A 24,994-nucleotide genomic window follows, 5' to 3' on the forward strand; every position below is an offset into this window, starting at 1 on the left:
TTTTTTTAAATTGAGTATGTGTTTCACGAAAGACGTGAGGATTTGTGTCACTCCAATACCTCACATTGTGTGTGTTAACATTTCCATTGAGAGAAAAGTACTTTTGTCGCTAAAACAAATTGTTTTTATGTAATCGGGCTGTTGGTTAATTTTATTGGATATATTTTTACAGAATTCTAGTCTTCGGTCGGAGTCATCACCTGAAAGTTGGTGCAAAATTTTTAATTTGTATAGATGAAATTTGTTTTCAGCCAACACTCGGTGCACTTTCTTTTGACTGATTTCATAGATAGATGCAACTTGGACTGTAGAAGAAGTAGGTTAACCCTACTTCTGTTCACTACCATTTCTGAAATTATGTCAATTTTTTTGTCATCACTAATTGTTGGTCGACCAGATCGTTTGACATCTTGAACACTACCTGTTTGTTTAAACTTCCGAAGAAGCTTCCTCAAATAAGCTCTCGATGTAGGGCGATCAGGGTACCTCTCATTAAAAAGACGTTCCGCCGCATGGAAATTATTTCCACGTTCACCAATTATTAACACAGCTGCTACTTTGTCGGTTACAGTACGTACCATTCTGCCATTGTAAAAATTTAAACGGGGCGTTAAACAATAATTAAACTAAATATTAACTAGGAAGAACTAACTAAAAAGAAATTGTCTAAACTTGAATTGACTAAACTAAGCAGAAACAAAATACCATATACCATAAACGTTGTTTGAATTCTATTGTATCTGTGGTATTGTAAATCCTTTCTGTTCTTTCTTCATTTGGGATGTGATCAAGTCTGGATAGGCGACAAGCTCTTCTTAGATAGTCAATTTCTATGACTTGTTTGCTTCTCTTTTACAAAAATAACTAACAATTTTTGAACAAATTTTCTTTTGACCATATAACTGTTTTTCTGGTCATTTTAGAATAAAATAACATCTATGCAATATTATAGGACGTTTTTCAAAGAATAATTTTCACTACAAATTTGTTTAATTATGTTAACTTTTCTTGGTCTTACAGCGCCCCGAACTTGCCCGGGTTTTTAAATACTCGCCATCTTGGAATAAGATGTGCAAAGGGTTTTCGCGCTGTATCTCATAAACTACCAACCCTACAGAAAATTTTATCAGACATTATTTGTACAAAATTTTATTGTCTACAACTTTATCTGTATTACTTTTTACCGTATGGTAAAATAAAAAATAAAAAAATTGACCTGGTTCCTGAATACTCATAAGAATGCGATAAAAACGAACCATTAGGATTAGTTTTCTATTATATATTTTTTTGTTCGTATAGTTTATCATTTTGTTAACATTTCCATGATATTATTAATTTATTACCGACCTTTTTCCCGACCACCTATGAGGTAGAGGCTGGAAGCTTTTTTTTTAGTGGTATCCTCATTAGACCTAATCAACAGACAATTTCCAGGCGAGATAATATTAAGCATAATTATATATTTAAAAAGCTGTTTTTCAGTTAATGTTTTTTCATTTTCTTTGATGTCCAGGCTGCGTTCAGGATCTAATTCAAATCAAAGGTAAATGTTTACGGAAGAACGAGAGTTAGAATTGGCATCATTGTGGGTAATTCATCTTCGAATTCTTCAAATTGTTCGATTAATTTTGATATTTCCATGATGTTACCACAGGTTTCACCCGGACAATTAAGGTACACTCCAGAGCATTTGATGTCTGCTTTTCGGCAACCACACATACTTTCACAGTTTTCCTTGCATCTGCAGAAAATTAATTTTAGAAGTTCGGGGGGTGCTGGAGTTTTGACAGTTTTGATTGATATCCAAATTTTGCCATACTTTTCCCAGCCCCAATCTTCAGGATCGCAGTGTTTACTGGTGATAAGTTATATGATAAGTTAAATTTATTTTTGGTGACTGTCTTGGCAAATTGTCTGTATCTCATGCTGTCAGAGAATAATCTTTTTTTCCACCATATAAAGATGCGAAAAAACGTTCACCAACGACAGTGAATAAAGATGGCTTGGCTTTCACACTGAAAAATAATGCTGTTCCGCTAGCTAACTCAGGATGTCTCTGTAAAATTTTGATAAGTTTAAGAGTGCCGATCTTGTAAGCTGTTGATTTTTTGTTGCATCCTGAAAAAGCATGGGGAAACAGCAAATTATGTGGAATGATATCGCTATATATAAAACTTGAAGGACAGTATAATTGATGTGGCTTACAGTCTTTTGAAGGTATAAAAAATTGGACACTTTGTACAAACAACATTGAACTGCTTTCTTCCGAATATCGTGAACAAGACAAGAATTTTAATGTCCTCTGCTACGACAGTCAAATAATCATAAGATTGGAATGCAGCAAGCGCAGAATGGGTGATGACTGTGTCTGCATCAGATTCAGCCTAGTCGACACTAAAATCCACTTCTGATGGAGCAGTTTTGAGAAGGTCTATTACGTTTGTTTTGTTCTTTTTATTACCAAGAAATTCATCTTGGTATAATGTTGGTACGGTGCTCTTATTAAACTTTATCTCTGTCGATTGGTGCTTTTTCGTGCGACGTTACATTAATTTAAAATAATCCAGTCAACTTCGGAGCGCTGGAAATCGCAGAAAAAATAATGAAATTATACTAATTTGTAGTGAAAATTAGTCTTTGAAAAACCATGTATAATAGTGCTATATTAGTGTGTTAATATTGTTATTTACTTTTTTATTTTTCATTTTATGATAAAAAGTAATCGAATTAAAGTTGTCGACAATTTAATTTGCTACAAATAATATTTGACATAATTTTCTGTGAAGTTGCTAGTTTACGAGATACTGTGCGAAAACCCTTTGCACACCTTATTCCAAGATGGCGAGTATTCAAGAATCCGGTCAACTCCGGAGTGCTGTAAAATGCAGAGGAATTAATAAAACTGAACAAATTTGTAGTGAAAATAATTCTTTGAAAAACCCTCTATAATATTGCTCTGATGTCATTTTATTGTAAACTTATCAGAAAAAAAGTTATAAGGCTCAAAAGAAAATTGTTTCAAACTTTTTAGTTATTTTTTTAATAACTTTTTTATTTTTCATTTTACGATAAAAAGTAATAAAAATAAAGTTGTAGACAATTTTATTTTGCTACAAATAATATCTTACATAATTGTTTGTATGGTTGCTAGTTTACGAGATACAGAGCGAAAACCGTTTGCACCCGTTTTTTCAAGATGACGGCCGGGGACAACGGTGGCGACCCCAAAACTTACCCTCCCAACACATCAAAAAAATAAAATTGCGTTCTCTAAGAAGTGCAAGGTCTAAAAATTTTAACATTTCAATGGACTAAATCTAGTACACCGAGATTTTTTCAATCCGAATTTTACCGAGCTTTAGAATTATTCAAAAGTAATAAAAGCCGGGACACGATAATGTCAACGCATAAATCGTGCAGCGTATAATGTAAAAACAAATTATTTAGCATATATGTTTAATAAAATTATAACACAATCTAAATTCCATTACACTAGCTAAGTCAATGTTTGTCATAACTAATCCATAACATTATTGCCAACTCAGTAGATGATCTATGGAATATGATAAATCACGTTGGAAAACAGCATAGAAAATTAAAATGGTGGTAATTACACTGAACACCTTGTGGCTGCTAATCTGCAGATATACTTGTTCTTTATGTAGTGTCTTCTACCGAAGATTGGCAACCATTATAGGATATGTTTCTCTGTTTTGTGACGCATGTATTATGTTTGCAGCTTCTGGTATTTGGAACCTATGCATGAAATCTACGGGTAATCTATGGGTGGGTATAGTTTTTTACGACTATTTTGTATTTGTATACGTCCGCTCCCCCCCAACTTGCCTTGTTTTAGTGCTTCGCATAAAGTTTTTAAGGATTCTCTTTTAGTCTTGTTTATTTTCTTCTTTAGAAGTTTCCTATTTTCTTTGTATTCATTTTTTGCTTCTTGACTTTAACAACTTCTATTGTACACTTCTTGGTTCCACCATATGGCAAGGTATATTATTTTCCGTCCCTTTTACCAAATTCATTTTTCCTCGGTATTTGCTTTAATGTATTTTGCAACTTCCTTTTAATGTTTCCATATCTTCTTTCTGTAACTCTTCTATCCTTTTTCGAGCCTCCAACCAGTTTATTCTTGTTTTGATTTTACCGGTTCTGATTTTTTGTATATTTCTAATGTTTACTGTTACATCCTTGTTTTTGTCTTGTACTCACCCAATTATGCCCAAGGATTGTAGAATTGGTTGCATACAAATTAACGAAGTTGATATTAACCATCATGAAACTCCAAAATTAAAAAACAAGAGAGAACAAGTAACCTTCACTCGCCTCCGGATTGGTCATACTAGGTTAACACCTGAAAGTGCAACGCAAAATATACCACCACATGAAAAAGTGTTGTTGGAAAAGACTGATACAAAAATCTTTTCGCCTTCCTCAGAGACTTTAAGCTTTCATCAAAAATCTAGTATTTTAGTTTGTATAGAATTGGGTCTACTTCTAATTATCTATTGTTATAAGTTCTAATTTTGTAACACAATCTATACACGCTACTAAATGTACGTGGTTGATACGTCATACAAAGAAAAAAAACTGAATGATAAGTGATGACATATGTGCAAGGAACAAAGGGGCTGAATATATTTTAAAATCCAAACTATTTAGCATAAATTGTAGACGATTGCTTCTTATTTACCAAGTATTTTCTTGAGGTTTTAAAATGTAAGTTACAATATTTTAAAACAATATAGAAGTACCTTGACTTCTAATGCAATAGTCTTTTAATAGCGTGTTGACATTTAGTTTTTATTCAAGTGTTACTTTAAATTACTGTAGGCAAATACACTATCAGTTGGTAAAACAAAAATATTTGAAGTGCTTTTGACAGTAAAATGAAGTTGAAGTAACTGCTTTTCTAGATATATATGTTTATTATTAAATGCCATCTTGTTAAGATAAAATTAAATAATTTTTAAATATATTATTCAACAATGAAAACTAATAATTTAACAACGAACATTACTGTTTTAAATACTATTTGCATACATTTACCTTAAAGTCAATCAACTTTGCACTTAAAAAAATTATACAGTCTGTAGGCGGTATCGTAGACTAGCGCGAAGCTTCATAGTATGCTTTCTGTATTTTTAAAATTTAAATGATATGTTTAAAATTGAATAAAGTAATTTTATCATTTATTTATTTTTTAATAAAATTGAAAAAGTTTACATGTTGTATAACGGACATCCCTCGTCACGTAATGGACCCCTCCAACTGTTTACTGTGACTACTATTTGGTAAAAAACCATATTTAACATGAATGTGCTGATTTAGAAATCTCTTCCAAAGTATAAATATGAAAATTCAACTTAAAATGTTTTACTAATAACTCTTTTTGACGCACTTTAATAATTTTTGAACTGATAATCGTAAAGATCCGATATTATATTTATATGAAATAATTTTAAAATGAGAAGTGTACAGAATAAAAATTAAAGCCCGATTTCTTACTGACAAGCTACAGTAAACCTTAACTAACGTTTACTTTAGACTAAAGTACACTTTAGTGTCACGCACGGTTCCATAATACCTATAGCACTTTTTATTATTAAAAGTAAACTTTACTGTTTAAATTAGTAGGTTAGTAAATGCGTTTCTATCAATTTTGCTTTATTTTTGTCGAAATAACCTTATTTCTTGCTGTATGTTAATTTATGTGTAAAGTTGTTAATATGGTATTAATAATTATATCTGTATCAAAATGAAAAAAGAGGAACTTCTAGTTATTGATGAAGTATCCAAATATAAATCAACTATAGAGACCAAGAAAAAATATTAACGAAAACTGGAAGTTTTAAATGAATACAATGATCGATAAAAGGACAACGAAGATAAAAAAAGACCAATCATGAAAGAGATATTAAGGAACAAGCATTAAAAATCAAAATAATAAAAATTAAATTATAATTGAAACAAAAATATTGCCAAGAAAATTGATAATAAATATACTGTACAAAAAGTGTTGTATTTTAATGTCCTTTATATTAAATAAGTAAATTTAAACTAGGTATATATAAATTTTACGACCACAGTACAGAAATTGCTGAACTAATATATTACTAGCGGACCAAATCGACATCGAGTTTTTTAAATGAAATTTTTATTTTGCGAGAAAAATTAAGACAATATAAGCAAGAATATACATAACATTCATATTGATTTGACTAATAAAAACGAAACCGGAAGTCGACCTCAAAACCGGAATGCAATTTTTAGTTCATCAAATGTCGACATGGATATCATTTAGCAGTTAATTTTGCACGCTGATCACGAATCCGGTATCAGATTTGCTCTATCTTGACGTTTTATGCGCGTTTCGGGTCACTTCCGGTGTCGGATCGCAACCGGAAGTACATATTTAGATTCGTCTCGACGAGACCTTTCGATCCATATATACATTGTGGGGTCTAAAACTTAAAGTAAATTTTAACTTCCGGTCATCTCAAAACCGGAAGTGAATTTTTGTACCAAAAGTATATCTTAACAATCTCATACGTAATACTAATAATATTCCGAAAAAATATTTTAATTATCTAATATGGTTTTTGAGTAAAGTGGTATATATGTACAATTATAAAAATATAAATTACTGAAATATAAGCATCCTATAAAATGTTTCTTGACAAAGGTGAAAGTAAGTATAAAACTTGTACATTGTAAATTAGCTTCAAAACAAGACAATTGGTTTAATAGAAAATATTTTTTTAGAAATTGTAAATCTAGTTATGCGATATGTCGTCTAATAAATCGTCCCTACCATTTCCAACTATCGAATGTGAAAAATCGGGTTTTTCAGATTCGATGTCCTTGCATTAGACGTGATACACCTTGTAGCAAAATATCGAAATCGTAGCTTGATAAGGAACGCGGAAAATACCTTGTGTAAACTATCAAATATGAACATTTTGTTATTTTGTTTTGGTCAAAATGACGAAAATGGAATATTCGATACTTTTGTTTTGTATAAATATAACTAAAGGCATATTTGTACAACGCAAAATGACGAATGTGTCACATTTATGAATTTTCACAAGCCCAACAAAGACCTTTGCAAAGTTTGTGTCATGATGGTAGTCAAGATGACGAAAAGGTTTTAAACCGCAAAACCCATCACAATATCGCTTTTGGAGAATACGAAAATATTAGCATTTAATTTCGATCTGAAATCTGTTTTGTCAACGCCTAAAGGAGCTACAGGACCTTTTTTATGTGAGAAAACTTGCCATTTATAATTTGACCTTTAATATAGGTCATATATATAATTTATTAGGCGGGAGTGTCCGGTGTTTCATATGGGATGAAACCGAGGGAAAACACGGTAGTACTGAAATTACTACATGTATATTTAAATACATCATGTCTTACCCTGATATTGAACATGTCAAAATTATGTCCGACAATTGCGGTGGACAACAGAAAAACTTTGCTTTTTCTGCCATGTGTCAATAGGTTGTTAATTGACACCCAAATTTAAAACTCTCAGAAATGGAATTCGATTCTGTCCATTCAAAAATTGAATCTAAGTAACTCCTGTATACACCCTTGAAGGATGGGCACAAATCATAAGACTTGCACGCACTAAGCCATGCCCGTTTGAAGTGACATACCTACTTCATGACGACTTCTTAGATTTTATTCAAAGAAGAGTGACATTTGCACTAGAAAATAAAATACACCCAAAGAACAAGCAAAAACAATATGAAAAAGAAAATAAAGTAAAATGTGAAGAGCAAACAAGTAATGGAAATACTAATTTTAAATATAGTGATGGTATATGGTACCAGTATCGGAAAAATGAAAATAACAAACTTTTCATGAAGACTAGTATTGATGGAAATTTTTTATCTCTTGAAACCAAACAAAAAAGAGTCAAACAAAATAGTATAAAACCCGTTAACACATACGAAGAAAGGCAACCAATCACGGATGCGAAGAAAAAAAACCGTTGAAACATTGGACCAAAACAAATCGTTGATTAACACAAAAAGCAAAGTAACGAATGTGATTTTTTGTGAAGACAAAAATGGTAAGCAGTTTAATTTTTTTATCAATCTAACAAGGATTAAACATTAAATATAAAAAACATAAAAAGTTTTCCATTTGTCAAGGCGCTGATTTAAGATTCTTTAAAAAAGAGTTACCTTCCTCTCCTGAAAAGTACCACTTTTCACATTCGATAGTTGAAAATGGTAGGGGCAAAATATTCATAACAATGTCTTGCATTATCTAAACTTCCTTGAAATTGAGGGAAATTGTCTTCTTTTTCAGTAAGTCAGTTTTTATAAAGGTGTTAAATAACTAAACGTTGCGCAGTTTTTGTGATTTTTTACGATTTTCTAGAGTTTTACACGGAGTCTCACGCCAAGGGAGGAGTGAGATAAGCATGTACAGGGTGTCCCAAATTGGTATGTTTTGCAGGGTATACCGAAAACTAGAGGAGATAGAAAAAAAGTAGTTGAGGTGTCATGAAAAATTTAAGAATTTTAATAAACGTTCAAAATGCCCACGTTTTGTTATAATAATAATTGACACCTTTTTGTTATATATCTTACACAATTAAGTATATGCATTAGCTTTATTTTACAGTAGGATATAAATGATCTGTAATAATTCTTCCTTAGTATTAAAGTCTGTTTTATAAATATTGTTTTTTAAAAATTACAAAATAAAAATATTAGGATGATTTAGTTCTGGTGAATAAGGACCATACGTTCCAATCCACCGATTTTAAAGTTTTTCAAATAAATAATTTCCAACGATTTCGGCATTAAGGACAGGTACTCCATCTTATTAAAATAAAAATATATTCCTCTCGGTCAAATATTTTTCATCAAAAATGTTTAAATCATTTATCGTCAAATATATGATATACTAATTTATTATGCTTGACAAAACACTAACGTTAAAACAGAATTTCCCTTACCTCCAGATCCCCTGAACTAAGTGAGGATTTGAGTCATTCCAGTATAGTTCACTGTGTCAGTTAAATATTTCTGCACTGAATATGCGAGTTTCGTCGCTAAATATTATCTTAACTATTACCTATTACCTTTTAATATAACCTAATCTACGAAATAAACATTTTTACAAAATGTAACAATATGTTATTTTAGATAAAATAAAATAATGCAATTTACTGAAATCTAAACGTCAAAATAAACTTATTTTAAAGTAAAATTATGGTTTATTCCCAATAAAAAATAGTAAATTGTATTGTCACAAAAACTAGCTTCAGAACAATAATAAAAAAAAGACAAAAATATTATGGGATAAAAAATTATAAATGGAAACGAAGAAGGTAATAAAATACAGTGTGTTTTATTTCGTGACAATTTTATTTATAATATGGAAGCAATACTTTAAAAATAATAATTCACTTTGAACCAACAATAAGCAGTTACTTTATTTTAAAGTTAGGTAGGCACTGATTTTATTTTTGCTAAATAAAACTATCAAGAGATTAGTATTCTCATAATAAAATGTTAAAATGTGTTACCATTGTTGCGAGTGTTTTAGTTTTAAGTGCCTATGACGTCAACTATAAACATTTTATTTGCATAGTAGCTTCAAAAACTGAAAATAGGTATATATCACGTGCAAGAAAATTAAAAATGTAAACGAAAAATGTCAAAATATAATCAAGTTAAGTCAAGTCAAATTTATTGGTCACATGCGACATTATACAAAGTACATGTATGAGACAAGTCAAAGTTACAGACATACATCTTAAAAGTATATAAATTAATAAACACGATAAAACATACTTAAAAGTTATTTTTAGAATATGGCTCTAGCTCACAAATGTATTGATGTACACACCTCCGAAAGTTTGGCTGATGTAAATTCATTCGTATATCTATTGGTAATTTGTTAAAGAAACTTATAGCTGCATAATGTGTGCTACCTTCCAACAAAACAGAACGATGTTGTGGAAGCATAAAGTGATTGTCTCTGAATCTTGTTGAATAAACATGGTTAAATTGAAATTTGTTTTGTGTAAAGATGCCTCTACAAGAATCTCTAAATTTCATTTTATACATTATCCTAATAGCTCTTTTCTGAAGTACGATAATCTGCTCTAATTCAGAGGTACAACCCCAGACTTCAATGCCATATTTGGCTATTGAGTAAAAATTGGCAAAGTATACTGTTTTTAATATTGATGTATGAAAGAGACGTGAAAGAATTCTCAATGCATAACATGCGCTACTTAATCTGGATTTCAAATTAAAAATGTGGTTTGACCATTTACAATTACTGTCTAGAAGTACCCCCAGCAACTTCGTGCAGTCTGTTTTATCTATTGCTGCTTCTATAGTGGCTTTATGGTTTAATAAATTATTTGACGTAAAAACCATATACTTTGATTTCTCTTCATTCAAAACTAATTTGTTGTATAAGAAATAACTGTTGACGGTGGATAGTATCTGTGTAGTTTTATTTTGCAAATTTTGATCAGACGTTCCTGTGACTAGAATGTTGGTATCATCCGAATAACTGATGATGTTAACCCCAGTCAGTGAATTAGTTACCAAAGCTATATCATTAATAAATACTATAAAAAGAAGAGGACCCAATACACTGCCCTGAGGGATAGCATAATGGATATCCAATGTGTTTGATTCGTTTACAAGTTCATTAGATGTTATCTTTACTTTTTGTCTTCTATTCTCTAGTTAGGAAGTAAACCATTTTAGAACTACACCACGAATACCAATCCCCTCAAGTTTTATTAGCAACAAATTATGATCCAAAGTGTCAAAAGCCTTGGACAAATCGAGAAATAAACCACATGCCTTCTCTCGTCTGTCCAAAGCATCCAACACTAAGCTGACCAAATTTGCAAGAGCTGTAGTTGCAGACTTAGAAGATGTAAAACCATGTTGAAAATTATGCAAGACACTATGCTTTTTTAGGAATGCGTTCATTCTAGTATAAACCAGAGTTTCAATTATCTTTGAAAACACAGATAAGAGACTTATGGGACGATAGTTGTTAAGGTCATGTTTATGACCACTTTTAAATAAAGGGATTACAATAGATAGTTTAAAGTTACTAGGAAATATTCCTTGTTGAAAAGAGGCATTACAAATATCCGTCAGTGGATCTGCGAGAGCATGAATGCATTGTTTTAATAACTTAGGGGAAATCTGATCAAAACCACAACTGTGTTTGGATTTAAAACTTTCGACTATACTAGGTATTTCCTGTGGGTTAGTTAGATATAAAAACATAGAGTATATAGTGTGCCCCATATGAAAAAACAGAAGTAGACCCCCTAAAAAAATTTCTCATGTGCCACTGAACTCTTCCATAATGTATCTATCAAAAAGTCCATAAAGTTTTTTAAAATTTTTCTTAATAAAGAAGATATTTAACCCAGTTTACAGTTATTTTTCAATAACCGCCCTGTATCTTGCTAATGTGGTAAGCTATTAACGATTTGATTGTTCAATCGTTACGTTAACGAAAAAAGGGTTAGTTAGTTTCCTGTGGGTTAGTTGGATATAAAAACATAGAGTATATAGTGTGCCCCATATGATAAAACAGAAGTAGACCCCTTAAAAAAATTTCTCGTGTGCTACTGAACTCTTCCATAATGTATCTATCAAAAAGTCCATAAAGTTTTTTAAAATTTTTCTTAATAAAGAAGATATTTAACCCAGTTTACAGTTATTTTTCAATAATTGCCCTGTATCTCGCAATGTGGTAAGCTATTAACGATTTGATTGTTCAATCGTTACTTTAACAAAAAAAGAAGTTATGACATCTTAACTACTTTTTTTCTATCCTCTCTAGTTTTCGGTATACCCTGTAAAACATAACAATTTGGGACACCCTGTATACTCTGATCTTTATTTTTAACACCTATTCGGAAAAATTATTCAGAGAAGCCCTACAAGATTCAATAAATTATATTTCAGTCAATCGTGGAGATAATTAACGATTTCAATTATGCAAATGACATCGTACTTCTAGCGGATATTGCCGATGAGTACAAAATATCATAAACCATGTAGTAAGTGCGAGTGAACACAGTGTGTGTGAAGCGAGTTAGTAATAAGACATACATCCTTAAATTCTGCAAAAACAACGATAGAATATTATCGCTATATACCAATAACATTAAACAACAAAAAAAAAACGTGTTCGATACTTGGGATATATACTAAATGAGAAACTGGATCGTTCTCCGTAAATAAAAATTTGAATAAAGAATACTAGAAGTGAATTTAGACGCATGGGAAATATACTCTGTACTATGAAACTCAATATGCAGTTACGAATAAGGACTCTTCGATGTTATATTCTGTTTATCCTCTTATACGGTGCTGAAGCCTGTACTCTAATCACTTATACAACAGTCTGAGATCTTTCTAAGAATTGTGTATTTAGATATATCGCTTCATGCGGAAATAATACTGCAGCGGATTAAAAAGAAATGAAAAATTTTGTTATCAGTAAAATCTAGAAAAGAAGTCCATTTTGAACAAGTGATATAAAATGATAAATATCTTCTGATAAAACTAATACTGGAGGTTGAAATTAAAGACAGAAAAGGAGCAGATCGACGGAGATTATAATGGCTAAAAAATATAGCGTAATGACCTGAAATGTCATCCATCAAACTGTTCAGAATCGTAATTGATAAAAGTAATAGAGAGGAGTAGAACAGATAGTGATCAAAGCATATCGTAAACAGAAAACCATACAAGTAGTGAGAATGAAAAGGAAAAATGGTGATGAATATGTAGTTGCATTACACGTACACATCCTGTAGAACCTTCTATAAAAGTTCCTTCGAAAAGCAGTAAAATACAATGTTCGCTTGATCCCCTTTATCAATGCGGTAGCTTTTTACAGAAAATGTTCTAAATAATGCTCCAGGAGTTAAAAGATACGCGTGCGCACGAATATTCCAAATTCAATTGACATATTAGGAATCAAAAATAATAGAAATCCGAAGATTTCCTACTTAGTGAAACTAAAATTTAGGTATTTGTCTACTGCGCTTTTTGCAATATATAAAGTAGACAGATTGATGAGTTAGCCGATAAGTAGATATAAGCCGATGGGAGTAGCTCTACATTGAAATTAAATCTCAAACGACTTTCTGCTTTATTTATTAGTCATTTCTACTACGTTTATTATTAGTTGACGTTGTAACGTCCTATATAATTATTTACAGTTATTCTTTTATGACTGAAAACATTTTGTTTTCAATACAAAGCGTCTGCTATGTCGTTTGTGAAGAGACCAAATAAAGTCAAAATACGTATAAGCGGATGGTAATAGCCCTGCATTGAAATTAAATCTTAAACGCCTGTCTGCTCTGTGTCATATATTAGGCGTGGAAAGGTTTTTAATCGCCACCCCTATATATTTTTGTTTTAATTTCCAACAACAATATTTTCATATATGAAAAACAGTTAAAATTTTTTGAAATAATTTTTTAAATTTAAAATATAGTTGTTAAAACAATAAATTTTTGAAAAGATTTACGTTTGTTTTTATATTAAACTATGCGTGATCATAAGAAAAATATGCGTAGTCTTAGTCCCTTATACAGGGTGTCCAGAAACACTCCTGACAAACGAAGACCGGAGATTCCCTCAGATAATTTTAAGATATTATTTAACCCGGTTCACCTAGTCCGAAAATGATTCCCAAGTAATGTAGAGCTCTTTGAAGATGGCTGCTTGCAATTAGTTTTTTTAAATACCTCCAGAACGCTTCTATTTAGAAAAACGAAAACTGGTACGATTATTTATCCACCAGAGTTTAATCGATTTCATTAATTCCTAATCTCTAGTACCGGTCATAGGCATCCTTTTTGGGTAGGCCACTGGTTATTTTAACGCATACCTTTTTTGTGTTTAATTTCTAAGCATGCTTAATACTAGATTATTAGATTTTCAGGTATTCTAGTACTAAAAGGTACTCTTATTTTAAGTCATGAAAGTTAAATTAATATTTTTTGCACTAGTTGCCTTTGAAATGTCAACAGAAGTGTAAACTACGTTTGTCATTGTCAAATTGTTGTCAGTTCGTGAAGTTTCTTTTTTAGTTTTTACTTTGTGGCATTCAAACACAAAAATTTAAATTCAACAAAAATGGTTTTTACTAACGAAATGAAATGTAACGCTCGAACAGTAACGTAGATACGCTGAAAAATTTCCCGATTAAGAAAAACAAGTTCAGTGTTCCCAAAAAATTATGAAACAGGGCGACATAATGATGTAACAGCAGCACATGAAGATGTTATTTTAATGGAAGTTGAGGAAAATTTAGAAATTAGCGTTCGAAGACTGGAGGCGAACATGGAGACGCTGCCACGTGTCCGTCCCACAATTTCAAAATCTTCCGCAGGAAATATCTTACACAACAAAAATGTATGTTTCCTTTTCTTTTAAAAAAGGAAACAAGCACCGCTATAAAAGAGATTTCCCTGCTCGTAAAGAAGTCGCTACATGGTTACAAAATTAGAAAAATCAAAATAAAGATTTTTCAGATACATTTTGTTTTGTGACGAAGCTACATTCAGAAAAAATGGAATTTTTAATGTAGATTATGCCTATTATTATTCGTACGTTGATGACAATCTCCACGTTGTTTAAGAATTTAAGCATCAGCATAGGTTTAGCATAAACGTCTGGATAAGAATAGTTGACGATTATCTACTTGGACCCGTGGTATTGCCTGCTCGTTTAAATGGTGCTGATTACTTACATTTCCTGCAAAATATTTTACCTGATTTGTAAAATGATGTGATGTGATTTTTCTATATATTGGTGTATACCACAGAATTAAAGTAAGAGTACCTTTTAATTTTAAAATACCTTAAAATTTAATAATCTTATATCATAAATGCTTAAAAGTTAAAGACAAAAAAATTATTCGTTAAAATAGCCCTTGACATACCCAAAATGGACGCCTATGAGCAGTACTAGAAATTCGCAATTAATGGAATCAATTCAACTCTGAAGGATAAATAATCTTACCAGTTTTCATTTTTCTAAATAGAACTATTCTGGAGGTATTAGAAAAAAACTACTTACAAGGCGGCATCTTCAAAGAGCTCAACTCCCTTAGAAACATTTTCGGACTAGGTGAATTAGGTTAAATCGTCTTAAAATCATGTGAGGAATCTCCTGTTTGCGTTTGTCAGGAGAGTTTATGGACACCCTGTATAAAAATTACAATAAAAATTCACATTGACACTAAAAATTTATTATAACAACACATTACAATGACATTCGTCGCAGGAAAGCGACGATTTTTTTAAATTCGTCAACTACACTATCTGTCTACATTTACAGAAAGTTTTCGTTCAACCAATTAGATATTCCAAACGGTCATGCAGCATTGTCAATCGCAATTTTAATTTTATTGTGCTCAGCTTAGAAAAAGTTCTCTCACAAGTGCAACTTGTTACAGAAATTGTGGCAAATTTTACCATTAGTTGGTTAAACAGACACTAGAAATGTCGATTTTCTATTATGCTCAGACATCCAATCGAGCCGCTCGAGAGCTTTCGAAGATAGAAAATTTTTACTTTTTCTTGTTTTCCAAAGTCTTACTTCAGTCTAATTCTGAATAATTCTAATCAAAATATTCTGAGGTGTATTTTAAATATTGATTTCCTGGCCCATCTATATTTAACGATATGATTTAACCTACTTAACAAATATTTTTTTATATTCTAGCTTAAATTTATCGTTTAATGACTGAATCATTCGGTCTAAAAGCGGTTAAAATACAATGAGTTTCACTTCTTTTTTATCGTTGACTGTAAATGCATTTCCAGCATTATTATCTAATCTAGTAAAAACTTTACGTTTTCTTGGAGTAGGAATGACAATTTTCACACACAACTGTCTTTTACTTTAGAATAAATATTATCAAATATATATGGTTCGATCCTTATTTCTTTCCAAGCAAGCACTAAGTTTGATACTCCGTCTATAGCTTAACAAATATCTAGGTCTGGTGATTGAACCACCATTTACAGAATTGGATACATTATTTCCAAACATATACTAAAATTAAAGGATTTTATATGATGTAGTATCCCTTTACCGTTAGCTCTAGCTTTTGCATCAGTTAAGTCAACAACTGTCTCTTCAATAGCTTCTATAATTGCTTCAAGCTTATGTTTGACCACGACAACTGCCTCAGCACGACAATCCCAAAGTGTTTCAGATAAAGGTGTCAAAGTTTTTAATTTATTATTTGTGATCTTCAAAACCAGCGTGCATTTTTATATTACCTTCAATGCCTTCAATATAAGAATAAACCAATTGTGTTACACGAAAAAAAATCGAAAATCTTTCGATTTTCAATATTATTAGCGCAGGCGGTTACCAATACTAAATTAAGGCAATGATCATAGCAATGAATATACAAAATTTTAATATTTTTCTTTATACATCTTTTTTGTACACCAGTAAATTTCCTGACATCGCTGAAGCTCCGTCAAAGCACAGCATCAACATCCTCCCAAGAAACATTCATACTATGCAAAGTAGAATTTATTGTTTCAAAAATCGTTTCTGCATCAGTTAAATTTAAACGTTTAAATGCCTTTCTGCTAGAAACGTACTACCCTTAGGGATATATCTGAAAACAATAGCATTCTGCTCGAGGCGAGTGACATCAGAAATCTCGTCTGCAATCATAGGAAGAGGCTGGCTGCTTTTTCACTTCGTTCTAAATATCTCTTACATTTTTTAATCTCTTCCTTTTAGTACCCTGTTCAATTATATTGAACGTTGGCCATCATATTGGTAATAATAACTTTATTTACGACAACTTGAAACAGATTAACGGATGTCTCTTGATACTACTATCAGAGATTTCGAAGCCAGGATGTTCTTCTTGGGCCTGTGCCTCTTTTTCCGCCGATCTTGTCCTGTATTATGAGATGTAGAAGGTTATACCTCTCTGAATGTCTCATTACATGACCAAAATATTGTAACATTCGAATTTTTATTTTTTTGTTTATTTTGTGCTCTTTTTCATTCGGTTTAAAGCTATTTCATTTGTTATTCGTTCAACCCAACTTATCCGCAATATTTGTCAGTAAATCCACATCTCAAAGACCTCGAGTTTTTTTCAGTGGTGTTGCTGTAATAGTCCAGCTCTCCATGCCATATAGCAATGTGGAGAATATGTAGAGCATCGTATTAATCTGATTTTACGATGTAAAATCTCTAATAATGAGAAGTTTCTTTAATATATAGAAGGCGGCTCTGGCTCTCTTTTTCAATGTGTATTCGTATTTCTTTGCTTATATTTTAGTTATCCTTAATATTGGCATCCAAATAGGTGATATTGCAGATTCTTTCTAATTCTATTCCATATGCTCTGATGTTCATTGGTTGTACATCTGTTTTGCTGACAACCATAAGTTTTGTCTTATAAGTATTAAACTTTAGCCCATATTTAACACATGTTTCGGTCACTCTGTTTCTGATAACTCGTTGCAACTCTTTTTTATTGGATGAAATTAGTACCGTGTCGTCTGCGTATCTGAGGTTGTTGTCATTAATCCCGTCGATTTTAATGCCTGCATCTTTATCTAAGGCATCTTTATCTAAGGCTTCTTTGAAAATAAATTTGACAAAACATTTTTGACAGAATGTAAAAAATTATTTGAATGCAGTTGCTAAGATAAGCGCAGCTTTTGGGGCCGCTTTTAAGTCTGCCTTAAATGTAAAGTCATATTTTTTAAGAAGTACAATTTCGAGAAACAATCCTTTTTCATTGCTTCGTTCCGTCTGATCATGACCAAGAAGAGGTTTTTCATCTTTTACTAGAACTATAATTATATCAATTAGATTCTTCATATAATTTAAATTCTTCGAAGTTTCTGTGCTAAATTCATGACAACTAGTATTTTGATGCATTTTAAAGCGTTCCATTTTTAAATCCAGACTTAGTACTGTCGTTCATGTCAAAGCATCTGTGCAAAAAACATAAAGCTGCATCTTTTGTTGGACTATATTCCAGCCATTTGAAGTTGAAATACCAAGTAGGTAAAAACGACCGACTTCTCATGTTTTTCTCTTCGCCTGTTATTTTGGCAGGAAACTGTTATAGTTTTGGTTGGTAGGGACAAAATATATGATAATAGGAGAAGCAGATAAAGAAAACAATTTCTCATTGAAGATAGATGGAGAAAATACATGCACGTTTAAAAGATTTTCAGAATTTACTTACCTGGGTGTAAAATTAGATGAAAAGTAACACAAGGAATGAGAAATAAAGGCAAGAATAGCCAAAGGAAACAAAAAATATGTCTCAATAAAAACAAAAATTAGAATCTACAAAACAGTTATCAGGCCTACAGCTGCATATGCATGCGAAACGTGGGTTAAAAAATCAGAAATAGACCTTACAGAAAGATGGGAGAGGAAATACAAAGAGCAATATATGGAGGTATAAAAATAGATGGTCAAGAACTATTTAACGAATCAAAAATAATGACGGTAATTAAAGCATAGAGAATGCGATACTTAAGATACATTGACATAATGGGAGAGGAATGCCGAAAATGGTACTATCACGAAAGCCAATTCAAAAAAGAAGAAAAGGTAGACCAAGAAAGAGATGAAAAATTGAAGATTAAAGCTTTTAGCTTAAAGTTTTCTACCTTTAGATTTTTATGTCAATCTGATATTGTGCACGCCATACATTCTACATTCTGTCTCTCGTTAATATTCAGACAATATTAAATATTTCGAGTTTTTTGTTTCCCTTTTCATATAGTTGGGTAGATTGTTTATTTATGCAGCGGATAAAATCTAATTTACTGATCATTGGTTATAAAGTTAGATTGAAAAGAGCTGTCAAGACGGGATTGCCTTACCTGATTCCATTTTAACATTTAATGCATCTGCCAACTCTCTAGTTATATACATAACTGCTTTGGGATAGTTTATGGTTTATTTTATAATTTTAACTACATTTTTGGGTATACTTGGTAAAAGTATTTATTTTTTCACCTTTTTTTATCCTCTTCATCAAACGTCTATAGGAAATTGACATACAGGTCATATATTAAGCGATATACTCAAAAAATGTGTCATGTATATTTGGTCTATATTTTTGTTAAAAAATTACGATGGTATTCACTTATTATGGGTCCTAAAAGAACTTCCAGTTTTCTGGGATGACTTAAGTGTTAATATGAGTCAAATTTATCCATGCAAATAATGACCCTATTCTTTTTGCAGTTAGTCCGTATATGCGTTTCACAGACTGAAAAAAAGATGGTGAAAAGCCTAATATAGGTTGGCCAACTCCATTAGTACATCTGTTGTAATTCTTTAATAGTATCTGGTGTTCTACAAAGTATTCAGTGCCCTTATTACAGAGATTGATATGGCGTCACAATTACAAGTTATTTATTGGCCTATAAAGTCGCATCCCGTCTATTTGAAGAATTAAACCGTCTGTGAAACGCTTTCATGATAATTTCGATTGCTCTTGCGTACTTAGATACTCCTATTGGTCAAATTAGTTAGCACTATACTTACGCATGGATTAACTGTATTGTCCTGACGCTTTTCGGTTCGTATTCTAAACATATTCCATTGTTAAAATAATTGGTTTTTTATGGGTACGAGACACTGTTCCTTAATCATCACTTCCTGCTTTATAAAAGCATTACGAGAAACGCAAGTTCAATAAAATATTTACAAAGATGTTTTAACTATGGTGGGACTTTTTAGTGTCAGAAAATAATTGTACTTGTCATAGATATTTTTGGACTGATTGTTGTATTTAAATTCGTGAGTGTTATAATTTTAAAAGTTTTGTTGTTTCTTCATGTTCTTGATAATTTTAAAATATTAGCTAATGGGAGATTTTTCTTCTCTTCCTAATTGTCAAATGGGATATAGATTGTCGATTATTGTCAATACCCCTCTGCATCTACAACACAAAACGATAACATCGAGGAAAGCTGAGAAAACTCAAAAATAACATAATTAACGCTGCAACAGAACCACTTGGAGAAATGAAAGTAACAAACATTAACATATTAAAAAAGAAAACCCTATCCTTTAGAGAAGAAGTGAAGTCAAAATGTGAAGAAAAGAAAAAAGCTTTTTTACAATACAGAACACAACAAACACAACAGGCATACAACCACTATAAACGAATTAGAAATGAAACCAATACTTCTTCTTCAGGTTCCTTCTGCTATCGGAGGCTGGAAATCATCATCGCTATTTTAATTTTATTGGCCGCGCTTCTGAATAATTTTAATGAGCTGCAACCGAACCACTCTCTCAAATTTCTTAGCCAGGATATTTTGCGTCGTCCTGGGTTTCTCTTCCCTTGTATCTTCCCTTGCATAATTGTTCCAATTATGCAAGGGAAACCAAGGAAACCAATACTATAGTTAGACAAATAAAAAGGGAACACTAGCAGAGCTTCTCAAAACAGATGGAACACGACTGCTACGGAACACAGAAAGAAATATGGAGAATTATCAGTGAACAAAGAAAATAAATGAACTAACTACTAAAAACGAAACACATTCAAAAGCAAACATGGGCAGACTATTTTCGATCCCTATTTGCTAAAGGTAACGATAATGGACCACCAAAACCAGAGTTGACGGCAAATAAAGAAATAAATATTGAGAAAAAAGATTTAAAGAAAGCATTAAGGAACTTAAAAAACAGAAAATCATCCGGAGAGGACAGAATACCGAACGAACTCCTAAAGTACAGAGGACCAGATCTGACCAAACAACTACTAAAACTAATCCAAAAAATAATAAAACAAAACAGAATTCCTCAAAAATAAAGATCAAGCATCATAATACCTCTATTCAAAAATGAAGACAAATAGGAGCCGGAAAATTACAGAGAAATGAATTTATTAAACACAACACTAAAATTAACAACCAAAGTGATAACAAAATATACTTAATGAAATTATAACACTAGCAGAAGAACAAGGTGTTAGGTCGGGAAGATCATGCACCTACGCTATATTTATAATAAGGCAAGTGCAAGAGAAATTATTACAATACAACAAACCGGCATATCTATGTTTCGTGAACTATAAGATGGCATTTGACCGGGTCAATGTAAGAGGCGTTATACACTTATTCTACGCCAAGGAGATAGCTTTAGGAATAATCAAAACGATCGAAAATATCTACCAAAACAGCACAATACAAGTAAAACTATAAAAAGAACTAACTGACCCTATTGAAGCTGGCAATGGGATAAGACAGGGAGATTGCCTGGGTGATCTATTGTTCAACCTGATTATATATGAAATAATAAAAAAGTAAGAACTAAAAAAGGATACCAAATGAAAGAAAAACTTAAAATAATCTGCTATGCAGACGACTCAATACTACTATTGTAAAGTGAACATGATTTACAACATATGCTGCACCAATTTAATTCAAGACAAAATGCATGGTTATAACAGCAAATTTACTAAGATGTAAATTGGAGCTGGAAGGTCAGATAATAGAACAAGTCAAGGAGTTTAAATATCTAGGCAGCTGGAATATCAATTAAATAGAGTAAACAGAGCCGCAGGTTGCCTGAATGAAACAATATGTAGAAATTAAAATATCAGGAAAGAAATGAAAGGCAGAATTTACAAAACAGTCATCAAACCAACATGTTAGATGTTAGAAACAGCAGAGATGAAAACACTTAGAAAAATGCAAGATGGAGAACATCAAGGACTGGGTAAGAAATAGAAGAGTAGAATGGAACGATCATATAAGCCGAATGACAACAAACAGAGTAGTAAAAACGGCAAGAGACGGTTCCCCAATAGGAAGACGATCAGGAGGAAGACCACGAAAATGATGGAACGATAACTTACTGGAGGCACATTGGACAGTCTTTATCTTATCTTGGAATATGAAATGTTTATGTATCTGACGAGATCCTCAGCGAATCCAACCCTGTTCGGAGAAATTCTGGTATTACTACCACCATTAATTAAATTTATATTATTTGTTGGTTTTGAACCCCATTAAGGATAATGATAGCAAGTAGATATTTACGATCCCGGTAAAGTCACTTCGTCTCAGGACCGGCAACTTCATGTGGAGTCATACGTCGCCATGTTACCATATCCACTGGTAACTCTAACATCTTAAAATATAATACCAAATAATGTAAACCAAATTGTAACAGATACATTTTAACGGGTTTTTACCCTGATATTTAGTGGCTCAAAACATGTACACCTAGACACTGATGATGGAACATGGTTTCCGAAAACGTTTTGTTTTCATGGCATAGCCCGTTTGGGTTTTAATTTATATAACTTTTATAAAGGATTTTTACTTAAAAGTTTTTGTGATACATGGTATACAGCCAGCTACAGGAACTTAGTTTCCTTGTGAATTCTCAAATGGTTAAGGATAAATGAAGAGCTTCTAAAGAAAATTCTAAAAATTAAGAACTTCTAAAAAAATGATCATAAATTCGAAAATGTTTCTCAAATGATTGAAGAAACGTCTAGAAAGAATGATGAAAGATTCGATGAAACTTACTTCTCAAATTATTGAAGAAGTAGCTAGGCAAAACGACGAGACGAAAAATGTAAATGACGTAGAAGAGAAGATCAAACAATTAGAGAGTATGATAACCAATACAAAAGTGCTGCCACTAGTTAATGCAGTAGTTTCAGATCCAGTAATAAAAGAAGAAACACCGAGAGACAAAATGACACATCATATGAGATTCAAATCGCCTTCATTTGATGGGAAATCTTTTTGGTTCATATACCTTAGACAATTTGAAGCAATTGCGACACCGATCATTGGATCGAACAAGGCTGTTTTCTTGACTGATAAAAACAGTAGTTTGTATAATTGCTTTTGATAAATTGGATCACTTAAATCAAAATTCATGTTAACTTAGTAAAAAAACATTTGCGTAGTAATAGATAATATTTTTAGATATTTATTAGGTCTATTAGTTGGTGTAAAGGATGGACATTGCATCAGATGAACGGTTTGATTATTATCATCTTATCGATCTACGGGTAAAAAAAGTAGTTACAGGCTTTAGATATAGCGGTAGAGTGAATAGATTAAAATAAACTGAAAAATTCAATTATAAAATACAACCTAAGGTACGGAATAAATAACTCACCTTTTAAGAGTAGGATGTTTTCCATTAATCATCAACTTAGGCTTCCCTTTTTCACTAGTGCTGGTTGGAGTCATCGAACTGTGGCTAGCCGTGGCGGTGGTCAAATCACTAGCAAACGAACTGATGCTTGTTTCCTTGGAAATGGGCGTAGAAGTCCTCCCGTTGGCTACATGGTCACCGCCGCCCAGAGAGAGCTGCAGGTGACCTTTAGTAGGACCCGGGGGAGGCTTCTCGTCCACCGGAAGCATGTACGATAACATGGCGATAAGGATGAATTACTGAGTAATTGGACTTGTTCTTATAGCACCGTTAGCACCATCGAGAACGGTCAATGTTGATAATTAGGACATCGCGCAAAGCTGAAAAAAAATATATCAAATTAAATTAAAAATAAATCTGGTATATCGAATGTTTTATTTATTGTAATCACGTTAGATTCAAAATGTATCGTTTTAGTCTCAAAGAAAAGAAATTTAAATAATAAATTACAAGAAAGGTACGAAAAAAATTGTATTCATTGGAAAAGATAGATCTAGATTAGTTTATGTTTAGGGTTATAAACCAAACAGTATTTGCAGGTTATAAGACCGATTAAAGTTTTTTTGCATCTTCTTCAATTTTTAAAGTATGTATGAGTTCTTTTATATATCATTTATTACCACCCTGAGCTTTTGGCTTTGTAAAATAAACGTTTGTAAATTTTAATTGACCTTTTCATTTCCCTTTTAGTAATACTTAAGCGTCAACTTTTCTGTTTGACATAAATTTGGTTTTTTAAATTTTGTTGAAAACCTAGAGAAAAAAGTGGTTAAACTGAATAGCTGTGGGGCCGAAAATTAATTTCTCACTCACCTCCATTATTATGTATATGTTATTTTCATTCTACAAGGAAGTTAAATTAGAAAGAAAAAAATATTAAAACCTTTAATAGCTAGAGAAAATAATTCAGCACTTTATCAAATGTTGATGAACCGCAAAGTGCTATAAATGATACGATAGAAAATATAACTAAATTAATTGATGAGTTCAAACCTTCTATAACTGATTCATGTTCACGCAGAATCAAATCACGAATAGCCCGTTTATTAGATCGCATACTCAATCATACAGCTGCCAATTTGATATTTTATATTTTATCAGACTGGCCTGATGCCTTAATAGCACTATATGGCCAAAAAAACACATTAACACTGAGATGAAGTTAAGAATTTATAAAGCCAATGTAAGACCAATAATGACATATGCCTTAGAAACAAGACCTGACACAGCCACTACTCGAAACGGCAGAGATGGGAGTACTTAGAAGAACCTCAGAAAATACGCTGAGAAATCGAAAGAGAAGTGAAGACATTAGAAAAAATGTAACGTACATTGGATGACAGTAGCTCTTTTAGACAACAGACTAAGAAAAACTCAGGTTTAATTTAAATAAGAATATATTCTAAATAAATAAAATAACAAAATAAGTTTGTATCCGAGATAATAATACGTACAGAATTATTTCGACGTTAATCCTAGGGACGGCTGTATCGACGAGTCCCAGACGAATACCTAGAGGCCTGGTGGAGTTTCCACTAGATCAGAGCTAGAAGAGCAGAGAAGTGTATTAACTCGAGTTAAAACAGGAGTCACTCCACCGCGCTCCAATGCTCCAGACCATCGCTTTCCCCCCTATAGCACTCTGATGCGCGATAGGGGCACAACTATCAGCCAAATTCTCATCATGTGAGAGTCCTGGGTAATAGAACTCCAACATGGTTTCCTAACCGAATCAAATT

At 32.0% G+C, this 24,994-nt stretch overlaps 1 protein-coding gene across 1 annotated transcript in view; it reads right to left on the reverse strand.

Moving 5' to 3' along the window:
• Positions 1-24,994, reverse strand: part of LOC140437112 (uncharacterized) — a 615,082-nt gene that overhangs the window by 534,557 nt on the left and 55,531 nt on the right. Inside the window, exon 2 of the mRNA XM_072526438.1 lies at positions 23,217-23,575. Coding sequence (XP_072382539.1) covers positions 23,217-23,476 — 260 coding nt within the window. The 5' untranslated portion in view covers positions 23,477-23,575. The remainder of the gene's footprint in view (positions 1-23,216; positions 23,576-24,994) is intronic.

Source organism: Diabrotica undecimpunctata, chromosome 3 (genome assembly GCF_040954645.1).
Source record: "Diabrotica undecimpunctata isolate CICGRU chromosome 3, icDiaUnde3, whole genome shotgun sequence".
NCBI classification, from domain to species: Eukaryota; Metazoa; Arthropoda; class Insecta; order Coleoptera; family Chrysomelidae; genus Diabrotica; species Diabrotica undecimpunctata.